At 51.5% G+C, this 27,851-nt stretch overlaps 1 protein-coding gene across 2 annotated transcripts; it reads left to right on the forward strand.

The window, feature by feature from the left end:
• Positions 1-914: 914 nt before the first annotated feature.
• On the forward strand, positions 915-27,121 carry ATOH8 (atonal bHLH transcription factor 8). Of its 2 annotated transcripts, none has more exons than XM_086747599.1 (3): positions 915-1,669; positions 16,374-16,565; positions 25,435-27,121. In XM_086747599.1, the coding sequence occupies exons 1-3, from the start codon at positions 1,226-1,228 to the stop codon at positions 25,438-25,440; spliced, it is 642 nt and encodes a 213-aa protein (XP_086603725.1). In that variant the 5' UTR covers positions 915-1,225; the 3' UTR covers positions 25,441-27,121. The 2 variants fall into 2 exon arrangements, with proteins under 2 accessions (XP_086603725.1, XP_086603724.1); XM_086747598.1 differs by lacking the exon at positions 25,435-27,121 and adding an exon at positions 17,121-17,242.
• The last annotated feature ends 730 nt before the right edge of the window (positions 27,122-27,851 follow it).

Consider the following 27,851-nt stretch of genomic DNA (forward strand, 5'->3'; position numbering starts at 1 on the left):
AGATTCAGACTGGACATCAGGAAATTTTTTTTACACTGAGGGTGGTGGGACACTGGCACAGGTTGCCCAGAGAGGTGGTGGATGCCCTGTCCCTGGAAACATTCAAGGCCAGGTTGGACAGGGCTCTGAGCAATCTGATCTAGGTCCCTTCTGTCCCAGATTTTCCTACAATCCTGTGAAATGCCATTTATTCCCAGCTGTGGCACAGCTCTGACTGTGACTTTGGGCAAGTGCCTGCATCTCTCCATTCCTCCTTCCCACCCTGCCTGCCTGCTCTGCGGAGACCCCCAGCCCTGCTGTGCTGGGCTAACGGGGTGTTAAGGGGTTTTGGGGTGCCAGCAGAAAGTAGCTCACGGCTGGTAGCACTGACCCACGTGTCTGGGCTCCCTGGTTATCCCTGTGCGGAACGGGGCAGCCCTTTGCTGTGGGATGGTTCTTCCAAGCGGATCCGAAGTCAGTAGCAGAGCAGCAACCAAAGGCTTTGTGGAGCAGTGAAAGGCAAAGAGGTGTCGGCAGGGGTTTACCGCAAGGTGTTCGGGCTCCCCTGGCTCCCCATCCCGCAGGGGTGCTCCTGGTGCTCCCCGGGCACGTATAGGAAGGCAACGAGAGCACTAGGAGCACCGGGAGCACCCCTACCTCGAAAATTAGGATCTTGATGAGGAAAATGAGGGATAGGAGGGGAGAAGCAGGACGATGTGGGGTTGGAAACCAAAGCAAATCACGGATTTCCCTGGGGAGGCAAGGGAGGCGGGGGAGCGCACAAGCGGGTCGCGGGGAGTCTCCGGGGGGCAGGATTTCTCTTCCATCGCATGGAAGAGGGAGATTAAAGAAGAAAGTGGGAGTGGGGCGGGAGGGAAGGGAAGGGAAAGGGGGGTGGGGGGGGATGAACAAAGGAGATTGGCAGCACAGCTGTTTTGGGAAGAAAAAAAAAAAAAAAAAAAAAAAAGCCAGCCTTCCTGTTTCTTTAAAGCCGCTCATCTGCGCGGCGGGCCGGCTGCCGGCGGTGGGAGGCAGGCTAAGGGGAGCCGCGGACGGACAGGCGGACGGACGGAGGGAGGGAGGCAGGGATCCGCAGCCGGGGCTCCGCTGCCCGCCGCAACCGAGCGGGCGCAGATGGGCGGCGGCGGCGGGGGGGCGGCGGCAGCAGCAGCAGCAGCAGCAGCAGCAGCAGCGGGAGGGGAGCGGCGGAGCCGCTGCTGAGCGCACCCGCGCAGCGCCCCGCGCCATGCGGAGCGCTCCGCTGGCGGGGGGCGAACCCTGGCCGCGCCTCTGCCCCTCCGAGCTCGGGGGGTTGCGGCGGCTGCGGCGCAAACACGGCTGCAAAAGTTTCCGCGTGGAGCTGAAAGTGCTGAGCGGCAGGCGGACGGGGCTCCGCGCTCCCCCCCCGCCGCCCGCCGCCGCTCCGCCGCCCGCCTGGGAGCCCCGCGGTGCCGCCATCGCCGCCGCCGCCGCCGCCTTCCCCCCCCCGCCGCCGCCGCCCCCCGCCGCCCGCCCGCCGCCACCGCCGCCGCCGCCTCCCGCCGCTTCCCCGCGCCCGCGGCCGGGCGAGGCGTCCGGCGTCTCTCCGGAGATCAAAGCCCTGCAGCAGACGCGGCGGCTGCTGGCCAACGCCCGCGAAAGGACCCGCGTCCACACCATCAGCGCCGCTTTCGAGGCGCTGCGGAAGCAGGTACCTGCCGCCGGACCGGGCACCGGGGGGTAGGGGGGCGGTGGGCGTCGCTTTGTAAATTCCTTACTCCCACACGCACGCACCCACCCACTGCTCTGCCAGTCGGGGACACCCGGTGGGTGCGCGGGGCAGGGGGACAGCCCCGCTCCGCTCTGCGGCTGAGGCCGGGGGAGGTTGAAGGCTGGAGGGGACGCCTGACAGAAGGGGAAGTCGGTTCAAAATGCCTGGAAGTACCAACCCTAGAACTGCGCTAACAATCCAGATAAATAAATAAGGGCTTTTAATTTGCTTGCAGTTAGAAACTTTCGGACTTTTTTTTTTTTTCCCCGGGAGAGAGAATGGTATGGAGTGGGAAAAAAAAAAAAAAAAAACAAACTGAAAACAAAACCAAGAAAGCCCGCAGAGTGAAAACCGAGGGTGGAGGGAGGTATTTGGTCAAGCTGCGAGCTGGGGTGATGCTCCTGGACTAAAAGCACGTGAGCTCGCTAGGTCTTCTGCTGGGGTGGGCAGCACCAGAGGGGTCACTGGGAATGTGGGCAGAATCATGGAATCAGAGAATGGTTTGGGTTGGAAGGGACCTTGAGGATCACCTAGTTCCAACCCCCTGCCCTGGCCAGGGACACCTTCCACCAGAGCAGGTCGCTCAAAGCCCCGTTTAACTTGGCCTTGAACACTTCCAGGGATGGGGCATCCACAGCTTCTCTGGGCAACCTGTGCCAGTGCCTCACCACCCTCATAGTAAAAATTTTCTTCCTTATGTCTGATCGAAACCTACTCTCTTCCAGTGTAAAGCCATTACTCCTTGTCCTGTCTCTACGTGCCCTTGTTGAAAGTCCCTCCCCAGCTGACTTTTGTGCAGGCTGCCAGACCCCTCAGGCCCCTTGGGGATTCCTGCGGCCACTTCTAAAACTTTCCATGTGCCCTGTGTCTGCAAGGGACAGGCGAGTTACGCTGCAGTCCCCGGCCAGGCTGTGATTTTTTGTTTGTGATTTTTACTGTAGCGTGTGCTTGAGGTGTGTACGGTGCCGGGCTTTCCTGTTGAGTGGTCTTGAAAATCCTCCTGGTCATCTGTGAAGGATAATAGACACGTTCTCACTGGCAGGGTAAATGAAGTTTGGATGAAAACCCTCCATCACCTCCCCAGCATGTGGAAGGGGAGGAGGGATCCAAAGAAGCCGTAAGGTTCTTGTATCTTCCCCAGAAGGATAAATCAGTGCCCTGGCCCCCGTACTCAGCCCTGTGCATAGGCACACCGTGACAGCTCACCGATGGACAAAGACGTGCTGTCACGCTGTGCGAGCCCAGCTGTCCTGGCTTTTCTGCCTTGCCAGTAAATGCTGACTGGACTATTCCAGGTGTGTAGGCAGGAGGAGATACACAGGGCTGGGAGGGCTGGGAGCTGAAGATGACTCTGATCCTGAGAGATGCTGAGCATCACCTCTCCCAGGATGGTCCCTCCAGCCTGCTGGGACCAGCACATTTTTGGCTGCCGCCTTTCAGACATTACTTATCCAAGCCATTCCCCAAGCGTGCTCACTTTAGGACTCAATCCTGTTTCCCGCTTAGGGGAACTCTGCTCGTTCCCATCTCCTGCATGACGCCTGCAGCCCACTTCAGCGACCGCTGTGTGTTGGGTAGCTGCACCCCAAGAGTTAATCCTTCCCCGTCGTCTCCTTCTGCAAACAGACTTCCAGCCCTGACCTCGGTAGGAAGCACAGGCTGGGGCTGTGTGTCAGGAGAGGATCGCTGATGAGCGTCTAAACGAGAGCGGTTTTAATCCCCACGCAGCGGTGGGGTCTGACAGCTTCTGTTACGATCGCGGTAATCCGGTGTGCGCTGGATGCTGTCCCTCCGGTGCTGAGAGGCCACCCCTTGTAAATGCAGACTCCAGACTTGATCTATTTTGCTTCTCTAAGCCGCTTCCGTATCTCGGTTGTTTGGCGACTGTGTGTAACGCGCTTGAAAGTGTCAGTCTAATTCTCCGTGGACAGATATCTACACCACCGAAACCGCAAAGGGAAGTAGCACTGATTTCCCAAATCACTGGCAATCTTGTTCTAGGCTGAGCCTCAAGCAGAAGTCAGGCAAGCAACAAATTAAAGCCGCGCTCTTTTGGGAAATGGGCAACTCTTGAAAAGCCTCAGATTCCTGGCCTTGGCCCTGTCTCCATAAATCATTTCAGCCCAGGACTCAGCTGGGAGCCCAAAGAGCCTGGAGAACAAGTTGCTGTCCTCTCTTCCCATGAAAGCCGGTCTCTAGGGTCAGCACAGGAATGGACTGCCGGAGCTGTATTTGCTCTGCAGAGAGAAAGGAATCATTCTCCGGGAAACGTTTGCTGCGAGGTTTTTTCCTAGCGATTTGCTGAGGGGTGGGCTGGCTGTCCCGACCATCATTGGATGACATTTGGATTCATTTCTTGTTGGGCTGCCAACGGCGTGCTTGGTGCCGTACGTGACATCAGGTGACAGTCAGCTTCATTGCACATACGCGCGGCGCTGGCTTGTCACTCAAATCCTTCACACCGCTGCCGGCGGAGGGGTTTTTGAGGAGCAGAAGAGAGGGTGTTGCTTCCCGGCACGTCTTGGTCGGTGGGGCCGGGAAGCAGGCGTATGGAGAGATGCGTTTGTAGAGGTAAACGCAATAGGGAGGCTTTCTTTGGGTAAGCGCCGTCTTTTCACATCCCTGAGCACACAAAGGGCCTTAAGCTCTGTGCAGGAGGCAATCCCTGTGTGCCGTCAGCCACAGACCTCACTTTACTTCTTGTTTCTCCGTTACTCCTCCGTCCCCTCCTTGTCATCACGTATCAGGCTCTTAAGCAGCTGGGAGGCTTTTCCTGAGGCGCTGAAACCGATACCTCCCTGCAGACAGGCGGGCGAGGAGCGCGGGAGCGTGCCACTCTTGCATGCAGCCAGCCCTGGCCCCGCGTTCCTTTGGGAAGGGGTTGGGCGCTGGATGAGGAGCCACTGGAAGCAGGAGCCCCGCTCAGCCACCAGTACCCAGCACGCACGTGGATGTCGTCCCCTTCCCCGCGCTGTTGGGATGCACAGGGCTGGAGATGCCCATCCTCGCTGGCACGCGTGAGATAAAACCCCAACGCTGGCAGGATCAGGCCCACCCCGGCCGTAGGGAGCCGGTCCATGTTCATTGAGGAGGAGGAGGAGGAGGAAGGAAGGAGAAGCCGTGCCTCTCTGCAGGACACTCTCCCTGTCTCGGCAGCCCACCCAAGGGCGAGCGAGTGGCACGCAGCATGCCGGGCAGATGGGCTGACAGCGGTGTCCCCGCGCTCTGCAGCTGTGCACATATGGCACACATGTTTCGGCTTGTGTCGGCTAGCTCTCCAGATGGCAGAAAGGGTTGGGTTTGTTATTTTTTTTTTTCTTTTTTCCCCCAGTTCTTGGTGGAAGAAGAGCCAACCACAGTTGTTTCACACAAGGAGAGGCTATCCCAGCCTTGTCCCCGAGCGTTTCACTGTCCCCAGCTCCCCTCCGAGGCCAGGGCCCCCCTGAGAGGTGGGAGGTAGGTGGGCAGCTGCCTGCTGTTGGGAGAGATGTGCCGTGGCCGTTGTACTCACCCTTTGGTGTCACGGCCACCAGGAGCACGCATCTCTCTCCCTCTCTATATCAAGCTGCTGCCTTCACCAGAGGGCCAGAACACTGAACTGGGGCTGAAGAGTAGATGTTCCTGAGATACAGCTCCTTCCCTCCAAGTCTTGGCACTTGTGGCCTGCAGCTACTCAGTCTGGAAGAGATTTCCCCTCCTCAGTCCCCCAATCATCGCTTGTCCAAGTGATCCTTCGGCTGCCAGTGGACTCCTGAGGCTAACGGCGTAGTTCCCTGTAGAAAACACTCACCTGCTCGAAAACACTTTGAGGTGGTGAAGATACATCTGCTATGCTTTGCTCTCCTGCTGCTGCTGCCTTTCTGGGTGTCCCTTCCAGATGCTGCTCCTGTCCCCGTGGCTGGGCAGCTCCTACCCAGAGCATTGGTCTCCTGCCCTGGATGCCCTGGGAGGTGCTGGTCAGTGGGTTCTTGCACTGTCACTGCTCCAGGACCTCCTATGAGTGACATGGTGGGTTGTCACTTCCACCCTTTTTCTCTCCCTCTTCCTGCTGCTGTTGTTGGTCAACAAACCCAAAGGTCTCTGACGCAGACAGAGATGCAGCATTGAGTTCACGAGAACCTGAGGTCATCTGCTCCATCTGAAGTGCAGGTGGACGTTCCAGTTCATGAAGGAGGAGACAAGATGCGACCACACCACTGCACGTCTTCAGAGCAGCTGCTCTCCAGGGCAGGCCACAGTTGAAGCTGAACCATCCTAACATTTGTTGGACTTATTATGGGGTTTGCTCCTGGAGGCCTTGGCCAGGAGGAGGTAGTGCTTTCCACCATTAAGCTGCAGCAGGCGCCCAAGCAAACCAGCTCCCACCAGTATATTGCACTCGTGGGAGTTGCGATGGAGCTTCTCAGCTGTACTGACAGACCCTAAGGTGGCAGCAAACTCTCCCTCGATGGACGGAGACAACCACAGCAGCCTTTCTGATCTGGAGGCTGCCTAGGCTTGCACATCTGTTTTCTCTCTGGAGCACTACTGTCCGGCTCCTCCTCAAGAAAGCAACGCGTTGGGCTGCAGCGAGCTGGAGCCTGCGCCGGGAGCAAACACGTCCGCAGACGTTTATTTTCCCTTGAAGTACATTGGCGTTTTTCTAAATCTTTTCACCACTGCATCTCTTCTTTTCTCTCTGCCTTAGCAGCTGACAGCCTCGCACTCTGCACTCATGTGGGTTCTGGAGATATTTTAGGGTTTTATAGGGCTTTTTAGCTGCTGGAGTGGAGGTTTTTTCCCCCCACTAGCATCCTTTCACTTTTTGCTGCCGGGATGCGTGTGGCCACTGTGGTTTGTTGTTAAATCGGCGCAGAAAAGACCCTGCTCGCTCCCATTGGGAACACGGTGGGACATCAGGAGCACCAGGCTCAAGGCCACGGTGGGAGGTTGCCTTGCTGTGGGGCGGGATGGGGGCAAGCTCTCTGTGGGGGGGACCAGCAGAGGGACCAGCCAGGCACTAAATGCAGGCAGGAGCTGTGGCTTGAGCAGTGCCTTAGCCACAAGCTGGTGGAGGCTGCGGCTATTTTGGGGTAGCATTATTATGTACTCGCTGTCTTTGTGTGTCAGCCCAAAGGTGGCTGTGGTTTGTCACCTCTGTGGGCAGGACACTGTATGGGACCAGCATCGCTGGCATGTCCAAGCTGTGCGGTGGGGAGGCTGAGAGGTTTCCTCCACCACCTGCTGACGTCTTCCAGCCCTGTTCCCAGTGATTCATCTCCCATGGTCCCACCCGCAGGAAACCCTAAGATGCCTTAAAACCCAGCTCCTGAAGACAAACCGCCCATCGAGCTCCCGGGGGGTGGCAGCCAGGCGAGAAGGTTTGGCTCCATGGTGGCAGTTGGAGAGATGCTGCTGGGCTTTGGGAGAGACGAAGCATCCTCCACGCGTTGTGGTGCCACCACTGTGTATTGTCGTCGAGCAGCACGGTGTTAACCAGAGCAGCTCGGTGGTTTTCGCCGGTCCGGAGTGACGCTTACGGTTATTTAGAGCCCGGTTGGGGCAGAGCAGGGCAGTGCTGTGGTTTAACAGCTCAAGAAGATGACAAAATACTGGCCTGAAGCAACACAAGGGGAGAGAAAACAAGGGAGAAGCCAGACAAAAGGACAAAAATCCTGAAAACAATGACTGTGTGTCACCAAGAACGGGGCTTGTTTGCTCCCTTGGCTGCTGTCTAACCGATTTTATCCTCTGCTACAAATCCCGCTCCTGTCGGGAGGTATTTGCTCTGCCTGCTGCAGCCACCCCGCGTTAACCTCTGTGTTTTTTTACGGCTCCCGCTGAAATCGGAGGAAAGAGCCTGCTTTCCTCCATCGAGCTTTGAATCCAGCCTCTGCTCCCTGCCTTAATCCGCTCTCAAATTCCTCTCCGGGCTGCGGTCCTCGTGGTGGGGAGGTGGGACGCTTTATGGTACCTTGCAGCAGAGCCCTCTGGGGCTCTTTGTTCCCGACTTGCATCTCCGTCGGTCCGTACCGTGTGTGTTCACAAAGTGATCTATCCCAGCCCGGTCCCTGTTTGCACTGTCAGGTGCCAAGCACGGATGCAGGAATGCAAGCAGAGCCACACATGTACTGCGAGGGGGTTCTGCTCCTGGGTCTAAGCAGCGAGAGCAAGGGAGTGGAAAACCTCATGGTGTCCGTCAGTGGTTGGTGACTAAGGAATTGCCGAGGCCAAGCTGGGGCCGGTGCAGTGCCGTTAGCTCCGGTGGAGCTTCTTCTCCTGTTCCCCAGATGAATTGGACCCCTTGGGCCTCAGAGATGGAGATGACCACTGCTGAAATGTCACCGAAAATGTGTTCCCCACCATAGTGCTTGAGGCTGGCCCGCTTTGGAGGAGATTTTCTGTGTCCTGTGGCCCTGGCATTTCTCCCATGAGACCCCGGTAGTCCTCTGTTTAGTTCTTTTTTTTTGGGAGGCGGTTCAAAGTACCTGCAGTACGGTAAGAGCTTTGCTACAGCCCAGCAGTGATGTTTCCTGCGTGATACTGAGAGTGTGTGCTGCATGCCCTGAGGATGTGCAGGAGGCTTTACGGGCGCAAAACGTCTGGAGATAGCGCAGGAGGACTGTCCAAAACGGAACGGAGCCAGGCCTGGGGCAGCGTTCACCAGACTGCCGTTTGGAAATGATCCCTGGGGTGAACTCACCCAGCACCACACCTAGGTTTTGTTTGGAGGAAGCCAATTCATTCGCTCCAAGGAGTGAACTCATGGTTTTGCAATGTGAGCGATGGGGGAGCCAGGAGCTGGGAGGGAACTGGGAGCTGGGTTATTTGACAGCGTGGACCCACCCAAGAAGCGAAGGCGCCTGGGTGGGGACTAGTGCTCCCGCCTGAGCGATGCTGCCTTTGTTCTTGTTGGCATTTTGAAGCTAGGTTTGGTCCCTGGCTGGATGCTTCGCTGCCTGTGGCGAGGCGGGGATGAGGCTTTCTTTCAGGCTGCTGTGATTTCTCTGCTAGCACGGGGCTGCCCGTTCCCCACCGCCACAGCCTGGTGGCAGAGAAACGAGGGCCTCCCACACCCGTGGTATGAAATAGCTGCCCATCACTGGCCAGAATAGAGCTCTGCGGAGCGTCTGACGCCGTGACACCCACAGATCAAGCCCTTCCCCAAAAGCGCTCCTCTGGGGACCATGTCGTTTACCCACAAAGCAGGAACTGGCTTTGCTGGGTTCAAAGCCGTGCCATGCTGCCCCAAAGGCCCAGTTCAGTGTAGTGAGCAGCAGTGGCACGGAGGAGCCATGGGTGGAAGCTGGCTGCTGCTGGGCCATGGGCAGGAGGAGGGGTATTTGGGGACCAGGGCTCTCCCCACTCTGGTGGGAGCTGTCTTGCAAGCAGCAAAGCTCCCGTCTGGTAGCTGCAGGTTGCTTGGTGCTTCTGAAACACACACTGTGGTTCTCCTGGGTCCCAAGTTCAGGCACTCCATGGAAGCTGTCTGCTTCCCTGGTGCCATTACGGCAGTCACCAGATCCACCCGCTGAGGGGGTGGAGGGGTCTGGCAGGACTGTGAAAGGATGTCCCAGCAACACTTGCAGGCTTTTCCATCCTACAGCTGTATTAATTGTCATCATCCCACCTGGGATGTTAGGAGGACTCAGGGCACGTCGCTGTCAAGATCAAGTTCTCTTGCTGGTGAATCTGAACACAGCAACTAGCCCATCAACCGACGGGTTCCCTGAGAAGTAGGAAGACCTGAATATGTTCACTTTCCCTGCAGAACTGGATGGACAGAAAAAGGCTGGCTCCAAAGCCTTCCCAAACATGCTCCACAATGTAATAAATCTTGAAAACAGGCAGTAATCTTCTGGACAAGGCCTTCAGCTTGTTAAGGCTGTTACTCATAGAATCACAGAATGGTTTTGATTGGAAGGGACCCTTAAAGATCGCCTAGTCCAACCCTGCACTATAAGCAGGGATGTCTTTCACCAGACCAGGTCGCTCAAAGCCCCATCCAGCCTGAGCTTGAACACTTCCAGGGATGGGACATCCACAGCTTCTCTCCTCCTCCTCCCAGTAGCTCCGCAGACACCAGCCCTGGAGACACTCTGGGATGGTGGGAGAGAGAGGTCCCTGTGCTCAGGACCGACAGGCAAGGAACACCAGCAGTCCTGCTGCCCCAACCTGCAACCTTTCTCCCACGATGCCTTAACCCTGGGAAACATCTGACTCACCCTGGGGTGGAAGAAGGGAGGTGTGAAAGCCAGAACTATTAAGCACTGGACATTTATATGAACCTTCTGGAAATATTTTTGGCAGGAGGCACAGCACAAACAATGAGACCGTGCAGTTGCGTTTTGCGTTCGGACGCAGGGAAGAGGCAGCCAAATGCTCTCCCAGGGAGGGCCCTGATGTGTTTTAACTCCCAGCATAAAAATAAACCAGATGAATTAGCAGACAGGTAACTTCAGCAGCTTATGATGGCATGTGGTGGAGGAGCTAGCTGTCAGGAGGGCTTAGCTTACGCTGCATCGTGAACATGGGCATTTCTCTGCCTTGGAGCCACCTTGTCTTCCCTGCTGTACCTGGGGGGCCCGATTCTGCCCCGTGTGACCCTCATGTGGAGGGGATCTGTGCAAGTCTGTGCTGCTGGGTCTTGTTTCTAGCACAATTATAGAGACGTGTGGACCCCCAGCACTCAACACCCTTCTTTCTTCCAGCATTTTCGTGCAGCGTAAAGGCAGAGGGGACTTTGCTTTACAGACATTATCTGTACAGGTCCAGAAGATGTTTATAGAAATGGTGTCCTATTGATAAGGACAGAGCTACCCGGCCAGAAGCTCAGTGGTGTGAACTGGCTTGATGTTCCTGAAGTCCATGGGCTGCTCCTGGTTGTTCCCCACAGACCCATGACGGTGAATATATCCTGCACCCTCATATGGCAAGGGTGGTTTTTGTACCTTCTCACCCATGTTTTTCTCTAGCTGTTCCCCAGCCTCATCCCACAGTCTCCTCTCCTGTGCCCTGCATGAGAATCAACTCCAAGACCATGGCTTTGGTCGGTGGCAGTGACGCTCCGGGGAGCTGCAGCGGAGCTCTGCCTTCCTCGAGAGGCCTGGCTGCAGGCCGAGCGCTGCGCCGGTCAAGTGCGTGGCAGACTTCCCATGGACTTCAAAGGGAGCATCTTTGGTCTTCCAAGGGCGCTGCCTCTGAATTGCAGACGTCAAGGATGGAAAAGACCTGTTAGGTCACATCCCGTCCTATCTTCCTGCCAAAGAAGGGCTCTTCTGCACAGGAATATGTCTCAAGAGCGTTCGTCTTGCGTTGCTTCGGCCCCTGCCAGCCTGGGGATCACTGATAAGACCCAGGAGACACTGCAGAGCCCTTCGCAGACACAACCAAGAAACATCCTCTGGCTGAAGCCTTGGTTCCTGCTGGTCCCGGCCCACTGCCATGCTGATCTCCCGAAGCCGAGGATAGTGCCAGTATCCCTTCCTTTCTAGCAGACAGCTGCATTCCTTTGGATCGGTGTGAAATTTCAGTTGCAGTTCCTTCCTAATTCCTTTTAATCACTGCAAATATTGCAGGCAAGACGGTGAGCTGTGCCGCCGTTCAGCAGAAATCGGTGAGGTCAGATAAGGGAAATATTTTCATTAACTGCACAGGAACTTGAGCTCTCCCCTGGTTGCCCCCCGGCTCTGAGCGGACCTGTTCAGCTCCCATCTTCATGGCTTTCCCACCAAAGCACTGATGTCTCTTTGACTCAGGTGTGATGAGCACGAAGGTGGCAGAAGGAAGGGGTGTGGTGTTCATCAGGAGCATGATGGATGCTTGCTCTCGTTACGTCCTGCCGAAAATCCGTGCAGCGCAGACCCCATGGGAGCTGCGAGGGTTACACCTGTGTGGCCATACCAGCATCAGGCGTTTTTCCGATTTTTAAGACACTCGCTATGGTTTGGGTTGGATTTTGAAGATTTCTGGGCATCCAGGTGTGTCGTCACCCTTCACTCCAGCTTATGCAAATCTGTCCCCGTACCCCTGCTGGCTTTATGTTAAAGAAGGGATAAAACCAAAGTTCACTTTCTTCCCCTCCACTGTTTGGGGAAGCTTTGGATCTGGATCTGAACTGAAGTGGCTCATTCCTCTCTCAATTTCCCATGTTTAATTCAAAAGGAAACATTCAAATGGCAGGAGCTGAGCCAAGACAGGGAGGGTTCCTACAAAACAGTTATTTTAACACTGTTACCATGGCAAAAACTCTTATCTCCTCGTGTTGGTGCCCCGCACCCATCGCGGTGGTATCTGAGCTGCTCAAGGTGATCCTCTTCCCCGGTATGTGTGGGGTGGCTCCAGTTTGGACTCAGCGGCAGCGTGTGGGAAGAGCGTTGTGTAATCCCAGTCGAGGGTTTTGTCGACTGTGTGAGCACTGGGATCTTTCTTGGAATTCATAGCAAATGTCCTACAAAACAGTTTGGGGTTTATTTTGTTTCTTTTTTTTTTAAATAAAAAACAAAACACAAAAGAAAGAGAGCAAAACAGATGAGGAAAGAAGACATTGGCCTGCCTTCTTGTGTTGTAACTGGACAGCGTCTGTGCATCAGCCTCAAGGATTTCGTGGTCTGTTTTCCTTCCACTCGATTTAACTTCCTTCTTGCTCTAATTCTGAAATTATTCCCACATTTCACTGAATACTTCCATTTTAGTTCCCATCTTGCTTTGGTCTTTCGCGCTGCTGTTTGATCTGGGATCTCCACTGTTCTTGTTATATACGGCGTCGCAGGAGACTGGGGTGTTTCTGCTGCCCGAAGCTCTTGCTTTCAAAATAACTCACGGCTTATTGCGTCTGCGGGCCAGGTATTATGGTCTGAGGGCAAGCGCCGTTGGCGGGTGCATAATGCTGGCAAAGAACTGAAGGCGAGGATTTAGCGAGAGATTTTGTCGAGCAAAAAGAGGCCCTTTGTGCCACCAGACTCCAGCCATTTCCAGCTACCCACCCGATTTACTCTGGAGCGATGGGGGCAACACTTAGCTTTGCCTTTTCCTTGACTTCCAGCTTTGCAAACTGGGTCTTACAGGGACCCTTGAATCCCGTGGGACACCACGTGCTGTTTCCAGCAGGAGGAACGTGGAAGTGGCTCTGTCCCTTTCACGTGTCGGTTACCAGCAGAGAACTTTCTGCTCCCTGCAGCTGCCACCATTGGTCAACGCATGGGTGGTGTTGGGTCTTCCCAGAGAATAAATAGATTCTCTGTCTCCCCAGGGCTATCAGTAGCAGATGATGCGTCTAGAAAAAGGTGTTTGGAAGCTTGTTGGCTTGCTTGTGGAGAGGTTGGGTAGTGCTGGGCACCTCAGCTGTCTTACAAGCCAGATGGTCCACAGTCAGCAGCATTAAAATGCACGTGCCTGGGAATAAGGGTGATGCAGCTGATTGTAGCTGGTCTGGGTTTCCATACGTCATATGGCAAAGCTCCTTCCTGGGAGCGCTGGAAGAAACTGAGCAGCTTGGACAGGATTGTAGATTAGCGATCGTGGACAGGCAGGGAACAGTGGGCAGGGAAAAAAAAGAGGGCTTCCTACAGGGAGGGATGTCACAGGTGGACAAAGCAGAGCTTGACTCTGAGCTTGGTGAGCAGAGAGTAGGGCTGGAGACCCCGAAGGTCCCACTGTTTGGAATTGTGACTGTGTGAGCTGTGCTTCTGTGTGTGTTCATAAATGACCTGGAAGGGTGGGTGAGCAGTGAGGTAGGAAGTTTGCTGGCAATACTCCAGGAAAAGGTGCGGATATTTCCTAAAGGCATCAAGGATAAGAACTACAGAGGGACCTTATGACCCTGAGTGACTAGGTAATAATATGGCAGATGGAATTCAATGTAGATAAAGTGAAGTGATGCATATTAGAATAACCATCAGATTCTACATACAAAATTATAGACCCTGAGGTGACCATTATCTCAGATGAGAGAGACCTCAGGGTTTCTGGAGATGGTTCAATAGAAATCTCAGGTCAGTGCCTGGTAGTGGTCACAAATTGAATCAGGAGTGATCAGAAAAGGAATGTTAATCAAAACAGATATCATCAACATCTGTTAGATAAATACACAGAGCACCCACAACATGAATACTGTGTGTTGTTCTAGTCCTTCCAGCTCCAAAAGGACATGTAGCACTAGGAAAGATTCAGGGAAGAGCAGCAGGGGTGATCAAAGTTATGGGATGGCTTCCACACAACTGTCAGCTAAGGAGGTTCAATCTTTCCCTTCTGGAAAAGAGGCAGAAGAGATGATGAAAGGCTAAAAATGTGTGTCACAGAGGAAATAGTAGTGCACCCTCAGCAATTTTGCTGACAACACAAAGCTGTGTGGTGTGGTCAACACGCTGGGGGGAAGGGATACCATCCAGAAGGACCTTGGCAGGCTGGAGAGGTGGACCTGTGCAAACCTCATGAAGTTTAACAAGGCCAAGTGCAAGGTCCTGCACATGGGTTGGGGCAATCCCAGGCACAAATACAGGCTGGACAGAGAATGGATTGATGGCAGCCCTGAGCATAAGGATTTGGGGGTGTTGGTTGATGAGAAACTCAACATGAGCCAGCAATGTGCGCTTGCAGCCCAGAAGGCTAACTGCATCCTGAGCGACATTAAAAGCAGTATGGCCAGCAGGTCGAGGGAGGTGATTCTCCCTCTCTACTCTGCCCTGGTGAGACCCTACCTGGAGTACTGCATTCAGCTCTGGAACCCCCAATATCAGAAGGATATAAGGTCTCCAGGGAGACCTTATAGCAGCCTTCCAGTACCTAAAGGGGGCCTACAGGAAAGATGGGGAGAAACTCTTTAGAAGGGCCTGTTGTAATAGGATGAGGGATTAATGATTTTAAACTAGAAGGAAGCAGATACCAGACTGGATATAAGGAAGACATTTTTTGCAATGAGGGTGGTGGAACACTGGCACAGGTTGCCCAGAGAGGTGGTGGATGCCTCATCCCTGGAAACATTCCAGGCCAGGTTGGACGGGGCTCTGAGCAACCTGATCTGATTGGAGATGTCCCTGCTCCTTGCAAGAGGGTTGGACTGGATGGCCTTTAGGGATCGCTTCCAACCCAAACTGTTCTATGAGTCTAAATGAATGAAAATCCATTGTCATCTTTTCTAGTACAAGAACTGGGGAACAATCAAAAGGACGGCTGTATTATGTAGAATGGGGAGAAAACTTTACAAAAGGATGTTGCAAGTGCTAAAACTTGGAAGGGTTTCAGCTTATCAGACCACATTCATGGACCAAAAGATCTATCATGGGTTGCTAAATGTGGAGGAGGCACATCTAGCTGAGGCTGTGGATCTGACATTAGTTGGAGCCTGGCAGAATACTTGGGGAAATACTATATATGCCTGAGCTGCTCTGCTCCTCCTTTGGTGTCTGTGTATGGCCGCTGTGGGATTCATGGAAGGAGTGAAGCCATCTTACCTTATTAAGGTCAGGGACATGACTTCAGGGTTGGCCTGGCCTTGTGTCTCTGCGGAGAAAAGAGAAGCTGAGGCATGAGCATGGCAAGAAGCGTTAAGAAATGTCCAACTGTAAGCAGAGTGTGACACCCTAGAGGGATGATGAGGATGGAGACTGGTACGCAGGCAGATGGTAGAGGGACATTGAGGCATTTCAGTGATTGATGTAGTATGGAAACTTAGATTCTGACGGGCAGTCAGACAGCCCCAGAGGCTGGGATGGATTTCAGATAAACGCCCGGCTCCAGTTTCCCGTAGGCAATAGACTTGTGTATTAAAGGCTGAAATGACCTTTAGCAATTTTGCGAACTAGCAAACAGGGCCCCAAGCCTATTGAATTCAGAAGATCTCTTGCTAAGCTGGACATGTCAAAGTTGTGCACCTAAAATTGAGCACGTATGTAGTGTTTTGCTGGATTGCGGTCAGCAAGCAACCAAACCTTCTGCAGCAGGAAAGGTGATTCAGTGTTCAGTGATTTAGACAAGTGCTGTTTAGTTTGAATTGCTTGAATGTTTCACATCACACTAGAAATCTTCAAGGTAAAGAAATAAATTACATAAGATATGGCCAAGGCCCTGACCCAGGCTCCGGTTTGATCTCTTCTGGGAGGTGAGGTACCATGATGGGGTGTTTCAGCGAGCAGGAATTACTGCCTCCAGGTCCTGTTCCTACAACAGCATCATGGTTTTGCACAGGCTGGAGGTCATGACTAATGGTGTTTGCCCGCAAAAACACCAAGTTGTGATATATTTGCTCATAACCCCTTTATTCTGCAAGACCTATGATGGCATTGGAGCTACTTGCGAGGAGCAAGTTACTCAAGAGAAGGAACTGGGTGGCATGAGGGTTGCAGGTTTCTGAGGAAAATAGGGCCTCTGAGAAGCGAACTAAACAGCAGGCAGATGTCCCGGGCCATATCCTGCCATCACGTTTTAAGCAGAACTGCCCCACTGAAATCAAGAGGCTTCGTGCTGCTTTCATCCCCATGGAGATCAGCGGGGGAGTTCTTCTTAAAAACCTGTTGGGACCATATGGCCTTTTATCACTAGAGTTCCTATTTATGTTAAAAACTGCTGAGAAAATAACCTACAGTTGTTTTGTCATGCTTCAAGCAAGTTATTTTGTTTATCTGGCCTAATTTTTAATTTATTTTTTTTTCCCTGTTACCCTTTCTAGGTTCCCTGCTATTCTTATGGTCAAAAGTTGTCCAAACTGGCCATCTTGAGAATAGCCTGTAACTATATCCTTTCCCTGGCCAGACTAGCAGACCTGGATTACAGCGCTGACCACAGTAACATGAGCTTCTCTGAATGCGTGGAGCAGTGCACTAGGACCTTACAAGCAGAAGGAAGATCTAAAAAAAGGAAGGTATGTTACAGCCTCCCCCACCTCGCCCCCCAGATAACGGTAAAAGTTACAAAAGGGGGAAAAAAAAAAGGAAAAAATCCAAAGCAATTTCCTTCTTTTCTCAAACTCTTGAAATTTTCCTCATTTTTTTATCCCTTGCCTTTCCCTCATGCTTTTTCTTCTTCATCCCTCTGATCTTGTAATAACCGCATTCCTCTCTAATCAAAAGCTTTTCTCTCCTCCCCATCCTCCGCGCCGTGCTCTTCCTCTCCTTAGTTGCCCATCGTGCGTTTTAGCACAAGCGTGATCCTATTAGAGTCATCTCGGGGCTGTTGTTTGTTAAACCAAACCAACCTCGAGCCGCCTTTTGGAGCCCGTAAAACACGGTCACCCGCCTGTGTTTTCTGTTTTGTTTAATCTCACACTTATCTCTGCGAAAATCACCCGACAACAAAAAAAAAGTAGCTAATGGAGACGTTGTATGTATAAACACATTAGTAAGATGTATGACCTGAAGGACATGTGGGTATCTTGAGGAAACAACGCTAAATCTAATTACGCCTCGCATTCCTTTAGGTTACTTAACACTGAACCAATTAGGTGAAATCATCGTCAAGCGGCAGGAGGAGGAAGCGGAGCGTTCTGCCAGTTTTCCTCTCAGAGAGTGACATGGGTGAATTAAAGGAGTGATTGATGTCTTTGTTCGGGCTTTTATGACAAAAAGAGTTTTGTAAACTTGAATTGAACTTCCCCCTGCTTTCTGGGCTCACTTGTCAGGCGGGATAATAAATCAGTGGGATTTTAATGGATGAATGGGCAGCTAAGCCACGGAGCAGGCTCCTTCCCCGGTGTCGTTAAGATCTGCCTCAAATTCGGGCAGGTTTCCTTGGTTTTCCTCCTCTTTAGCCCAACAAATCATCCTGCAGAAATTCAGTTTATAAATAAACACAATAGCACACTCCCTGTGGCTTCCTTTCGCTGTCATGGGCCGTATTTATGCCCCCAGGGCAGCGGTGCCAGGCGGAGATGCAGCACCGCTTGTCAACGGCTGACAGCACCGGCTGAAACTGGGAGGTCCATGAGAAGCTCCAGGGCACGGACCAAAATTGGGGGTTCATTGTGGGGTCGGTTGTGCCGCAGGTGGTGGTGTCCCAGGGACACTGATGTGATGCCACCAACCCTAGGGCGAGGTAAGAGTTGGGTCTTGGGTCCAATCCCCAAGTCGAGGTGGAGGAGAAGAAGATGAGCATCCTTTTTGGGGTTTTGGCAGATTGCTAGTTGGGTCTTGGGTCCAATCCCCAAGTCGAGGTGGAGGAGAAGATGAGCATCCTTTTTGGGGTTTTGGCAGATTGCTAGTTGGGTCTTGGGTCCTCTCCCCAAGTTGAGAGGGAGGAGAAGAGGATGATCATCCTCTTTGGGGCTTTGGCAGATTGCTGGGCTAGTTTCAGGCTTTGGGTGCCCAATGGACTGAGAGTCATTGTCATGCCTTTTGTAAACCAACACGAGCTTAAAGACAGAAAACGTGGAGCCAGATTTCGAACGGCTCCAAATCCCAGGGTGTTCACATGTGAGAGTTAAGGCTGGGCCCACCCTTAAATAAAAAAATAAATTAAGAATTGAAAGCTTTTTATTTGTGACGTTTGTTCTCTAAAGTTTGCTCCAGAGTGGATGCAGAGAGAAAAACCCCGAACCCATCAAGAGCATGTGAACAATGAAACTCTCACGGGACATTGGCACATCCCGCCTCCCAACAGGACACTGCCAGTCCACAGAAACAGTGTCACCCAGAGGAAATATGCCTTTTCTCTGTGTTTTCAAAGGACACCCACCCTCACTCTTCTCAAAAGGCCCTCTCCAAAAAGAAAGCCAGGCTTTGTACCCAGGGCAGGGTCCCAGTCCCTGGTCTGCCGTGTTTTTCTTTGTGGAAAGTATCTTGCCAATGCATTTCTGCGATTTGGGAAAGTCCAAGGTTAGGGCAGCCCAAGAGCCTGTGGATTCCCCTGGCTGATAGGTATCATTTTATTTCAAGCAGTATTTGCTCAGGTAATGACAAGATCCCATTCAGCTGCTGATGAAGCCAAAACCAGTAGGTACTGTTGAGTAACACCAGTAATTCCCAGTAGATATGAGTGGGGATGCGAAGCTAGGGTTGGGAGGACTCATCTTGGTATCTCCCTTTCCTCCCCACAAAGGAGGGAAATGCCGTTGTCAGAGGGAAATTACAGATCTGGGACGGCTGTGCGGGAAAGATCTGAGCTCTGGATATCAGGTGGTGTGAAGGGACATCTCTCCTGGGGGGTCTCACGCAGGCGGCTGGATGAGGATACAATGGCTTGGCCCAAAATCGCCGCACTCCCATTAATTTTGAAATCGGCACGTTTTTCTAAGCTGTATATGTTTTTAATCAGGTCTCCAAAACCACTGCTCACTGAGGAGTTCCTCTGAATTAGCGATGTTGGGGTGGTTGTTGTATTTTTGTTGTTGTTGGTTTTGGGTTTCCTTTTTTATTCTCTCTTAAAAAGAAAAAGAAAAAATCAGAGCAAGCCCCAACACAGACCTCTGCTCCTCGAGCGGTACGATTGAGCCTGCAGCACCCTTATCTCCTGTCATCTCCATTTTGTTGTGGCTCTGCCTCTATCACTGGCTCTCCCAGCTCTCTGGTTGCCATGTGCTGTGGCACCGTGAGCTTTTCGCACAAAAAAGTAGCTGGTTGGGGTTTGTTTTGGCAGACAGGGGCTCCAGATGTTGCGTTTGCTGGATTGTGCGTCGCCTTTTGCTTTGTTTTTGAGGGCAAATTATCTGCTGTCCCTAATGTTGTTGTTCAGACTTTGCTGTTGCAATAGGAAATTTAATGGGTGGGTTTTTTCCCCGCTTTCTACTCCATTAATTAGAAAAGTTGGCTTTAGCCTTCTGAACGTGACTAGAAAAAAAGAATCCCCTTTCCAGCCCTAACTACAGTTGCACGGTGATTTTAGTTGTTGCCATTGAGACTTGACTGAGGGCGTTTGGGAATGGGAGATCTCATTTATAAGGAGGGTAATTGAAGGGCTCCAAATGACTTTTCCTTTAAAAAAAAAAAAGCCACATGGGACGACTGGGGGTTAATTCTGATGGTAGTCTTCATTTTTTTACGGCCGCCTTTTGGTTCGCTATACGAATGATCTGGACTAAGCCTTGCCCTTCACCATGCACGTGAGAGTTGCACCACATCAGAGGTTTGGGTTGCAACACCCTTGGCGAGCTCCAGGTCCTGCCGGGGCCACGCTGGTGTCCTGGGAATGGGGTGGATTTGCCCGCGGTTCCAGCCGGGAGCATCCTCCAGCAGTGCTGAATGGAAGGAGGTGGATCAGAAAGGGGAGTCCCCGTTTCCTCTTCCCTGGTGCACCCTGTTTCTGCATGGGTGACCGGAGGTCATCTGGAAGCTTTGTACAGATTTTGCAGGGTTTTGAGTCCAGCCTGCTGTTTGCACGGTCTCTTTCTGCAGCCTTGTCCCCCCAGGGCCCAATTCTGGTTCCCCTCAGGAATGGCTCAGGGTAGGGTTAAGGCTCAGGGTAGGGTTAAGGCTTTTGGGCACGTGGCCGTGTGCTCTCCCTGGAGATTGGTGGTTTTGTGGGTGCAGAGCTGTGCACCGCAGCCCCCCACATCCCCCAAACCCCACAGCATCCAACCCGCAGGGCTATGGGGCCAACCATACCAGGTGGTACGACCACAGCCCGAACAGGATCTGACCGCCGTACAAGACACCCGGTGCTGAACAGAGCACCCCAGCTAAAAATAAACAACCCCAAACTCCCCATCGCAAAGTTCATTTTCTCTGCCTTCCTCTCCCCTCTTTGCTTTTGCTCAGCCCTCGTGCTCAGCAGCAGCATCGCCGCGGCCATGGGAGCTAAGCTGGAGCTGGGAGGGAGATGGGTGAGGGATTTTTTTTTGGTTTTTGTTTTTTTTTTTTTTTTTGCTTCATCCTCCCCCCTCCTCGTCCCGGCTCTTCTGGCAGTCGCAGACTCCAGATGTTCGGAGCGCGAGCTGGGAAGTCCTGCTGGCGCCACTCGGGGCAGAGGGCAGGGGAAAGGCACGCGAGCTGGAACCCGGAGTACTCAGTCACTGCGGGACTTGGCGCATTCCCCAGCTCGCTGCTGGCACATTCCCCAGCTCTCTCCTGGCCATCTGTTCCAAAAAAACACTTTCAGAACCTCATCATCACTCAGGATACAACACTGCGAGCAGCTGTTAGCGGAACAGAAGGGGAAAAAAAAAAACACACACACACACATTTAAAAAAAAAAAAAAAAACCCCAAACCATGCAAAAGGTCTCTTTGTGAGAGAGGAAACTGGGTTATGAATAACAGGCGAGCAGTTGGAGCTCAATAAAAGTTTTCGGCTGGAATTTGGTTTCTTGTTTTTGTGCCTGAGTGTGTGGATGCACACAGACACAAGGAATTAAAAATTAAAAATGCACTCTCTCTCTAGATATATATATTCCCCAATAATTAAACGCTATAGAAGCATATATGGAATGAAAAGGCGCTCTATTTGTTTCACTCTGCTGCACTAAAGTGGCTCACGTTATGTATGTAATTATTGCATTTTATGAAATAGTTATTGTGGTGTTCTGCCATGCCTTCATGCCGCCTCGTTGCCACTTCACTAAAAGCAGAGCTCCCGCTCTAGGTGACGCTTATTCCCGTTGAAAAATTCAAAGGACGGCGTGCTGCGGGCGCGTTTACTTGCAGAAGTGAACAAGTTAAAAGTTTTCTGTTATAAAAGAGAAATGGTAGCGACAGGCTTGATTTGTACGGCACTCAAACCGGTCGCCTGGAGCATATTTTTTCTATAACACTGTATCATGAGTCATGATTTATTTAGACAGAGCCCCGAGATAAAGCCGCAGCTCCCACCCCCTGGTTTGCGCAGATGATCCTGGCTGCCGGGGCTCGCCCGTTATTGATCATCTGATATTGATTATTGTAACATGTTTGGAGCCAGCACGGTAAAAATGTTGATGATCTGCGTGGCATTTCTTCCTCCTCGCTTCCCGTCCTGTGTGTGGGAGGGGGTCTGATAATGAGATTCAAGCTCCCTTTCTCTGCAGTTTGACTTAGCAGAGGTTCCTCTTTAAAAATAGCTTCGTTTCCCTGCTAGGACTTGCAGGCGAGAGCGGGCAGCCAGCCAGTCTGCTTCCCCACGGCCGCCGGCTCCACGGGCCCCGGGGAGGAGCTGGACCACGGGAGAGCAGCGACCCGCTCCCGAGCCGTCCGTCTGCCTGCGGGACAGCGGGACGGCAGCATCCCCAGGGCAGGGGGCCTGGATCCACCCGGCCGTGGGTTATCCCTGCCGTATGCTGGCTGAAGGATCACGCAGCCGGGGCACTGCTTAAAAATTTGCAGTTGCAAGTGGGGCAGCGATGTGAGGCTAAGGGGTCATGGCGAGTTCCTGAGCACCCAACGGCAGGCAGGGAGGTGGCAGCAGCTACGTGCAACCCCGAGGGCTCTGCACACCCTGCGTTGGCCCGTTGAGGGGGTTGAGCATCAGCACCCCAAAGAGCGGGGCTGAAAGCTTTTCCTTGCAAAAATTATGTGATGTGGCACCCTGTGTTGCACAATGGCACCCAAAATTTGCTCGGCTTTAAGGGGTGGTGGAGAAGCCGCATCGCAGCCTGCGAAGGCTGGGGCTGGGGATTTGCTTCTGCAGTGGGAGCAGGGTCCCAGCGTAGGCTCCATTCCCTTTGTAGCAAGGGTATTACTGAGAATAGGGTAAGATCCACCCCACAGATATCAGGTAACTACAGCAAAAGGAAAATGTGAGTAGAAGAGACAGGAGAAGCCCTGGAACAAAGGCTGACGCAATTCCAGAGTGCTTTGATTTATAGAGATTGAAATGCTCCGGGATGCTGCAAACTCACCAAGGTCACTGGGCCAGTTGTCAAATTCAGGAGCCATGGGAGTTCTGATATTATTACTTTAAAGCAGACCCTGGTTAATAAATCTGTCTTCAGAGCTCCTGGCTGGAGTGGAAAAGGGTGGAGGGGGAAAGAAAGGAGTGTATTCCCACCAAACTTAATCCATGGCCAGCATCGGGCAGCGCCGGGGATCAACTGAGCGGTGCCAACAAGGTCCACTGAGATGCTCCATCAAGGTGTGGAGGAATGTCTCTATTCCCCTTTCCATTTCCTTTGCCTGGAAGGCACGGCACGATTGCCCTTACCTGCCTTTGACGGGCTTGTACATATTCCCTCTTGCCCCTCCGTTGCTGATCTTATAGAATCATAGAATGGTTTGGGTTGGAAGGGGCCTTTAAAGCCCACCCAGCCCAACCCCCCTGCAAGGAGCAGGGACATCTCCAACCAGATCAGGTTGCTCAGAGTCCCGTCCAACCTGGCCTGGAATGTTTCCAGGGATGGGGCATCCACCACCTCTCTGGGCAACCTGTGCCAGTGTTCCACCACTCTCACTGTGAAAATTTTTTTCCTAATGTCTAATCTGAACCTACCTCCCTCTATTTTAAAGCCATTACCCCTCATCCTATCGCAACGGGCCCTACTGAAGAGTTTCTCGGAGTGGAGAGCTGCCGCTGAGTCTCCTCTTCCTAAAACAATCCTTCTTCCCAAAACCCACCAATGCTTTTTGTCAGCATTGAGCACCAGGAGCTAAAGGGAAATGTCTCTCTGAACGAAAGCAGGAGGCATTGACTGCAGTCTCAGGTCTTATTTGTTCAGCACTTTAAAGAGCACCCGAGGCACAAGAGAGGGGAGGGGGCCCTGTGGCTCTGGTGGCTTTGACTTGGAGCATGAGGCTGCTATTGCTGGGTAATGCATCCTGCAGTGGAAAAGGTTCTGCTTGCCAAGGCTGCTGTCCTAGATAGGAACACGGGGAATTCACCTCTCTGTTGTCTTTTAATATTAATGAGAGCAGTATTTGCTTCCCTCCCTTTTCTTCTTTTCCATTTTGTTTCCATGTGGGATAAATTAAACAACCAACTTTTCTGTTACAGGTTGTTCATATATATTATTTATTGTTGGAAAATAATTTTAGGGGGTTCCCGACAGAAACATTTGTGATACACAAGGCTGTTGGTCATTCTCCCACCTAAACTTCATTTCTTCAAAATCCCAAATCCCAAGTAAGGCATTGAATTAGGGCAATAGTTTCTACATTGTCCTGCTTGAGCAGCACTAGGTAGTGTCTTACAGTCAGCAGAGACACGCCCTTACAGACAAGAGTTGCAGTAATGAGCTCTCTTTTTGGATTTGGCATGTGCCAGATGTGAAGAGCTTGTTATTGCTCACATTGGAGAGCAACTGATCTGGGCTGGGACCGATGGAGTGACATTATCCAGGGACTTTGCTGGTGGCCATAATGCACTGGGATGCACCTAGCCCACGGCTCCATCCTGCCTTCCGGCAGAGCTGCACGGCCAAAGCCTCCTCTGCCGCATCCGGATGTCCTGACCCCAACTCCACGAGTCCGGGGTCCAGCAGAAACCGGCATTTCTCGCAGGATGACCTGGGATCTTTCAGTGAAATACTCTTATTAAGGGAAATCCTGATGGTCCTGGGGGAATCCTGTGCTTCCTGGGGTCTGCACTTTGCAGAAGGGGATGGCAGGTGGATTTTGGCCATCCCCTGCCCCTTAGTCTGGCGTAGATCCTCAGCTGTGGTGGTTGATCCCACAAGCAGCTGCCCTAATGATAGTAATAAAATGAATAAAATTAAAGTAAAATACAATTAAATTAAAGTAAAATAAAATAACCAGAATAAAACATCAATATCTTAATAATATTTTATACCTTAATGTTACAGTATCCAGTAATGGAAAAGGAGAGGCAATACAGAAACAAGACGGATTGAGGAAAAAATGTTTTTTCAGGCCAAGCTTTAAGGAGTCTGACCTTTTTAAGACTGTCAGAAAGACAGCTGATCTGTCCAGGGAACTGGTGACCGTGTCCAAAGGACCTTCAGAGGCTGTACTGCACCCTGAAGGGCTCTTAAATCCGCTGGCAGAAAGCAAGAAACAGTGGTTGGACTCAGAAAATGGGATCTCATTTCCAAGTTTCTAATTCCTGAGTTTCTTAAAGGAGGATTTAGGAGTCCACGTGATGAAGGCAGTTTGGACAACAGAGATGTGATCTCATGAAAAAGCAGGGCCCTGAGGATTTACTCTGTTTTGAACTACACTAACGATTGTTTGTGGAATATTCGTGGGGCTTATTTTAATGTTCAGGGGGGTTTAAGTGAGGTTTTCCCTGTCTGAAGCTTCTGCACTTTGGAGTTGTGCGTTTTCCGATGGAAGCAGTAAACCTGGCCATCATAGCCTGCAGCCAAATGCAATTACCCAAGTACATTTGCCACGGCCATGACTTGTAGCAGGATGCTGAGGCGCAAGGGACAGGTTGTGGTCCTGCAGGCTGAGAAGTCGTGCATGCCAAAAAGAAATTGTGATCATTAAAATACAGAAATAAGCCCTGTGTCCTGCACAAACTCAGCTCATCCCAGCTCCTTTGCTTTCTCTCTGTAATTCTGAGATCAACTTCTGAAATTGAAAATAGATCCAAAAAGCTGCAGATCTTGGCAAAAAACCTATATTTGCCATCATTTCTAGGGTTGTTTTTTCTTTTTTTTTGTGGCAGGGGCTGGAGCCAGCATCTAATTACTTTGTTGTATTTCCTCCCCAAACCTTCCTTGTCCCCTCTGTCAGCCGGTCCCTCTGCTCTGTGTGGGCTCTGGCCACCGTTGTGGCACCTACAGGTGATTGCTCTGCAAGCCCGACTCTTCGCAAGTCCCATGGCCAACAGTTCCTGAGGACACCTCAGCGTGCGTCAACAATGGTCGTTTGTGCAGGAGCCGCCGGGACACCATGTGTTCGCTGTTCTGATAGTGGGTCTTTCTCTTTCCAGGAGTAATAACCAGGAAGGGAGGATTCAGAAGAGCTTCCAGCCAGAGTTACATCTGTTCTTGGCAATGGTTGCATGATCCAGATGAAGACTGCAAGCAGCTTTTTTGCAGAAACCCCTTTTCAAGATGACGATTGGCCAAGGAACTTTCTTAATCTCTGGAACAGAAAGGAAAAAAGGAAAAGAAATAATGGACAAGGATGCTTCTTATTGTTGTTAAGCCAGCCACCTTTTAGTACGTGCAATTTATTTAGCACTTTTCCCTTTGCTTAACTGGGAAATGTTACCCTCTCAGCTCATGTGTACAGTACTTTGTTGTTGTTGTTATTGCTGTTGTGCCAAAGATTTGATGGAGCTTCTACACTGTGTCTTATTTTCGCCTTAACGTTAAATCTTTGAGCCAAAGAAAAGTCAGAGGTGCCAGATGGTGCCAGTCAAATGGTGGCGAGCAGGCCAGCCAGCTGTCGGTGACAAATCTGAATTTCTGAGTCCTTCTGTGAGTCGCCTCTTATTTCTCCTGCCTGCACTTCTCTGCCTGCGGACCTGGAGCCAGCGTTCAGTGCGGGCAAGAGCTGGGACAACACCAAATCGTGCTTTGGCGTTCAGGTTTGCTTCTTTCTTTGAGCTACTCCATAGTTTCTGCCTTTTGGGCAATATCCCGACGTTCCTACCTGTGCACCACATCCGCAGGGTAGAAATACTGACACAAAGTGAGAGCTGCAACAGGAGCTATGATTTTTTTAAAATAAATAAATAAATAAATAAAATTAAATAAGCAAAAGCTAAGTGCCATGTAAAGCAAAAAAAAAAAAAAAAGGAAATCAAAAGAAAGTTCAGCTAGGCAGAATGAAATACAGCAAAATGAATCAGCAGGCATTTCAGGTTTGTGAAGTCGTTTTTTCAATGGGGTTTTCAAGTGATCAGAAACCCGTGTAATGCAAAAGCATTTGAATCCTATACTGTACCTTTCACTTCAAATTGAAGTAAAGAAAAAGAAAAAATTGAGAAACATTTGCTTGGAGTAAGCAGACTTTATAGGTAATGCAGTTTGTGTGTAAGACATCTGCTAATGATGGGGGGACAGAGCTCTCTGTTCAAGTGAAAAAAAATACTGGTTTCCAAACCAAGGAGATTAACATATTTTGTTTCCCACCCAAGGGGAAAGGTTATTTGTGAGGCCAGATTTGCATCTTGGCTACATCAGCGTAAATCAGATTTCTGGGTGTCTGACTTACTCCAGTCTGAATCTGGCCGGGCATCGCCAGGCGCTGGGGAGGGCGAGGAGCTGGGGAGGGCGAGGATTGGCGGGCATGGGAGGGGAGCAGTCTCTGTTTTACTGACATGAATACAAAACTTGAACTCCTCAGTGTTGCCCCTTTGTCTCCCAAGCAGAGCAGTTGGTCTAACCGGGGAGCCAATCTGCAAAACCTGAGCTCCCCGGAGCAGGGTCTGGGTGTGCGGGGAGCCAGGCCGTGCGGTGACAGCCTGCTCGCCGCCAAGTCCCCTGGCCCAGGCGAGGATGGGCGAGCTCCCGGTGAGGGTGCTCGACATGTCTTCTGCCTGATTTCTGGGACACACGGGGGAGGGCCATGTCCAGGCCCCCTCTCAGGAGCTCATTCTACTGCTCACCCCTCCGCCCTCGCCGCCGGTCATTGTTAGCAGGCCAATAAAATACATTTTTAGATTGTCATTTGTATTTCTTTATTAAAGCACAGTTTGGAACCCTGTCTTTCATTATATATACTAAAGCCAGCTTTTTAGCTTTCTAACAGGGAGAAGGGCTGAGCTTGTGGGCAGCAGGAGACACTCTGGGGTGTTTGCACCCGCGTAAACGGGTTGAGTTCAAAGTGCCTTTGCTTTCCAGAACCAGCAAGCGGCTGGACCTCGCAGATGTGACCCAGCCACAGAAAACAGTGAGAGGAAGGGAACTGGAAGGCACTAGAAAAAAAAAAAAAAAAAAAAAAACAGTATCATGAGATTATCTAAAGGGGGAACTGCAGGTTTTGTGTGGGGACATGCTGTAATTCTCCCATCTGGGTTTTAAGCGAGAGCAATGGGAACAGCTTGGGGTTGTCCTCACCCTGGCTCACACAGGCTAAGGCAACACTGTGGGCATTTTTTTCTTTGAGCAGAGTCAAACCTTCACCAAGCATTTTCAATTTGAGAAATACCCTCGTATTTTAGTGACAAGTTCTGCAGTTTGTGAGAGTTAATAATTATCAGTAAGGCAAAGTCTTCAGCGATACAATACTGCTGATATTCTTTATTTACTTTTTTTTTTTCTTTCCATTCCTGTTGATAGATAAGGAGTTTTCTGCAAATACGTAAGTCACAAGCTGGGCGGCATCATCAGGTTGCGATTGGGGCTTTAGGTCAAGCAATAGTACTTGTCTCCCTGATTAGAGAAACATTAACCCTTG

This window comes from Chlamydotis macqueenii, chromosome 4 (assembly GCF_036417535.1).
Source record: "Chlamydotis macqueenii isolate bChlMac1 chromosome 4, bChlMac1.mat, whole genome shotgun sequence".
NCBI classification, from domain to species: Eukaryota; Metazoa; Chordata; class Aves; order Otidiformes; family Otididae; genus Chlamydotis; species Chlamydotis macqueenii.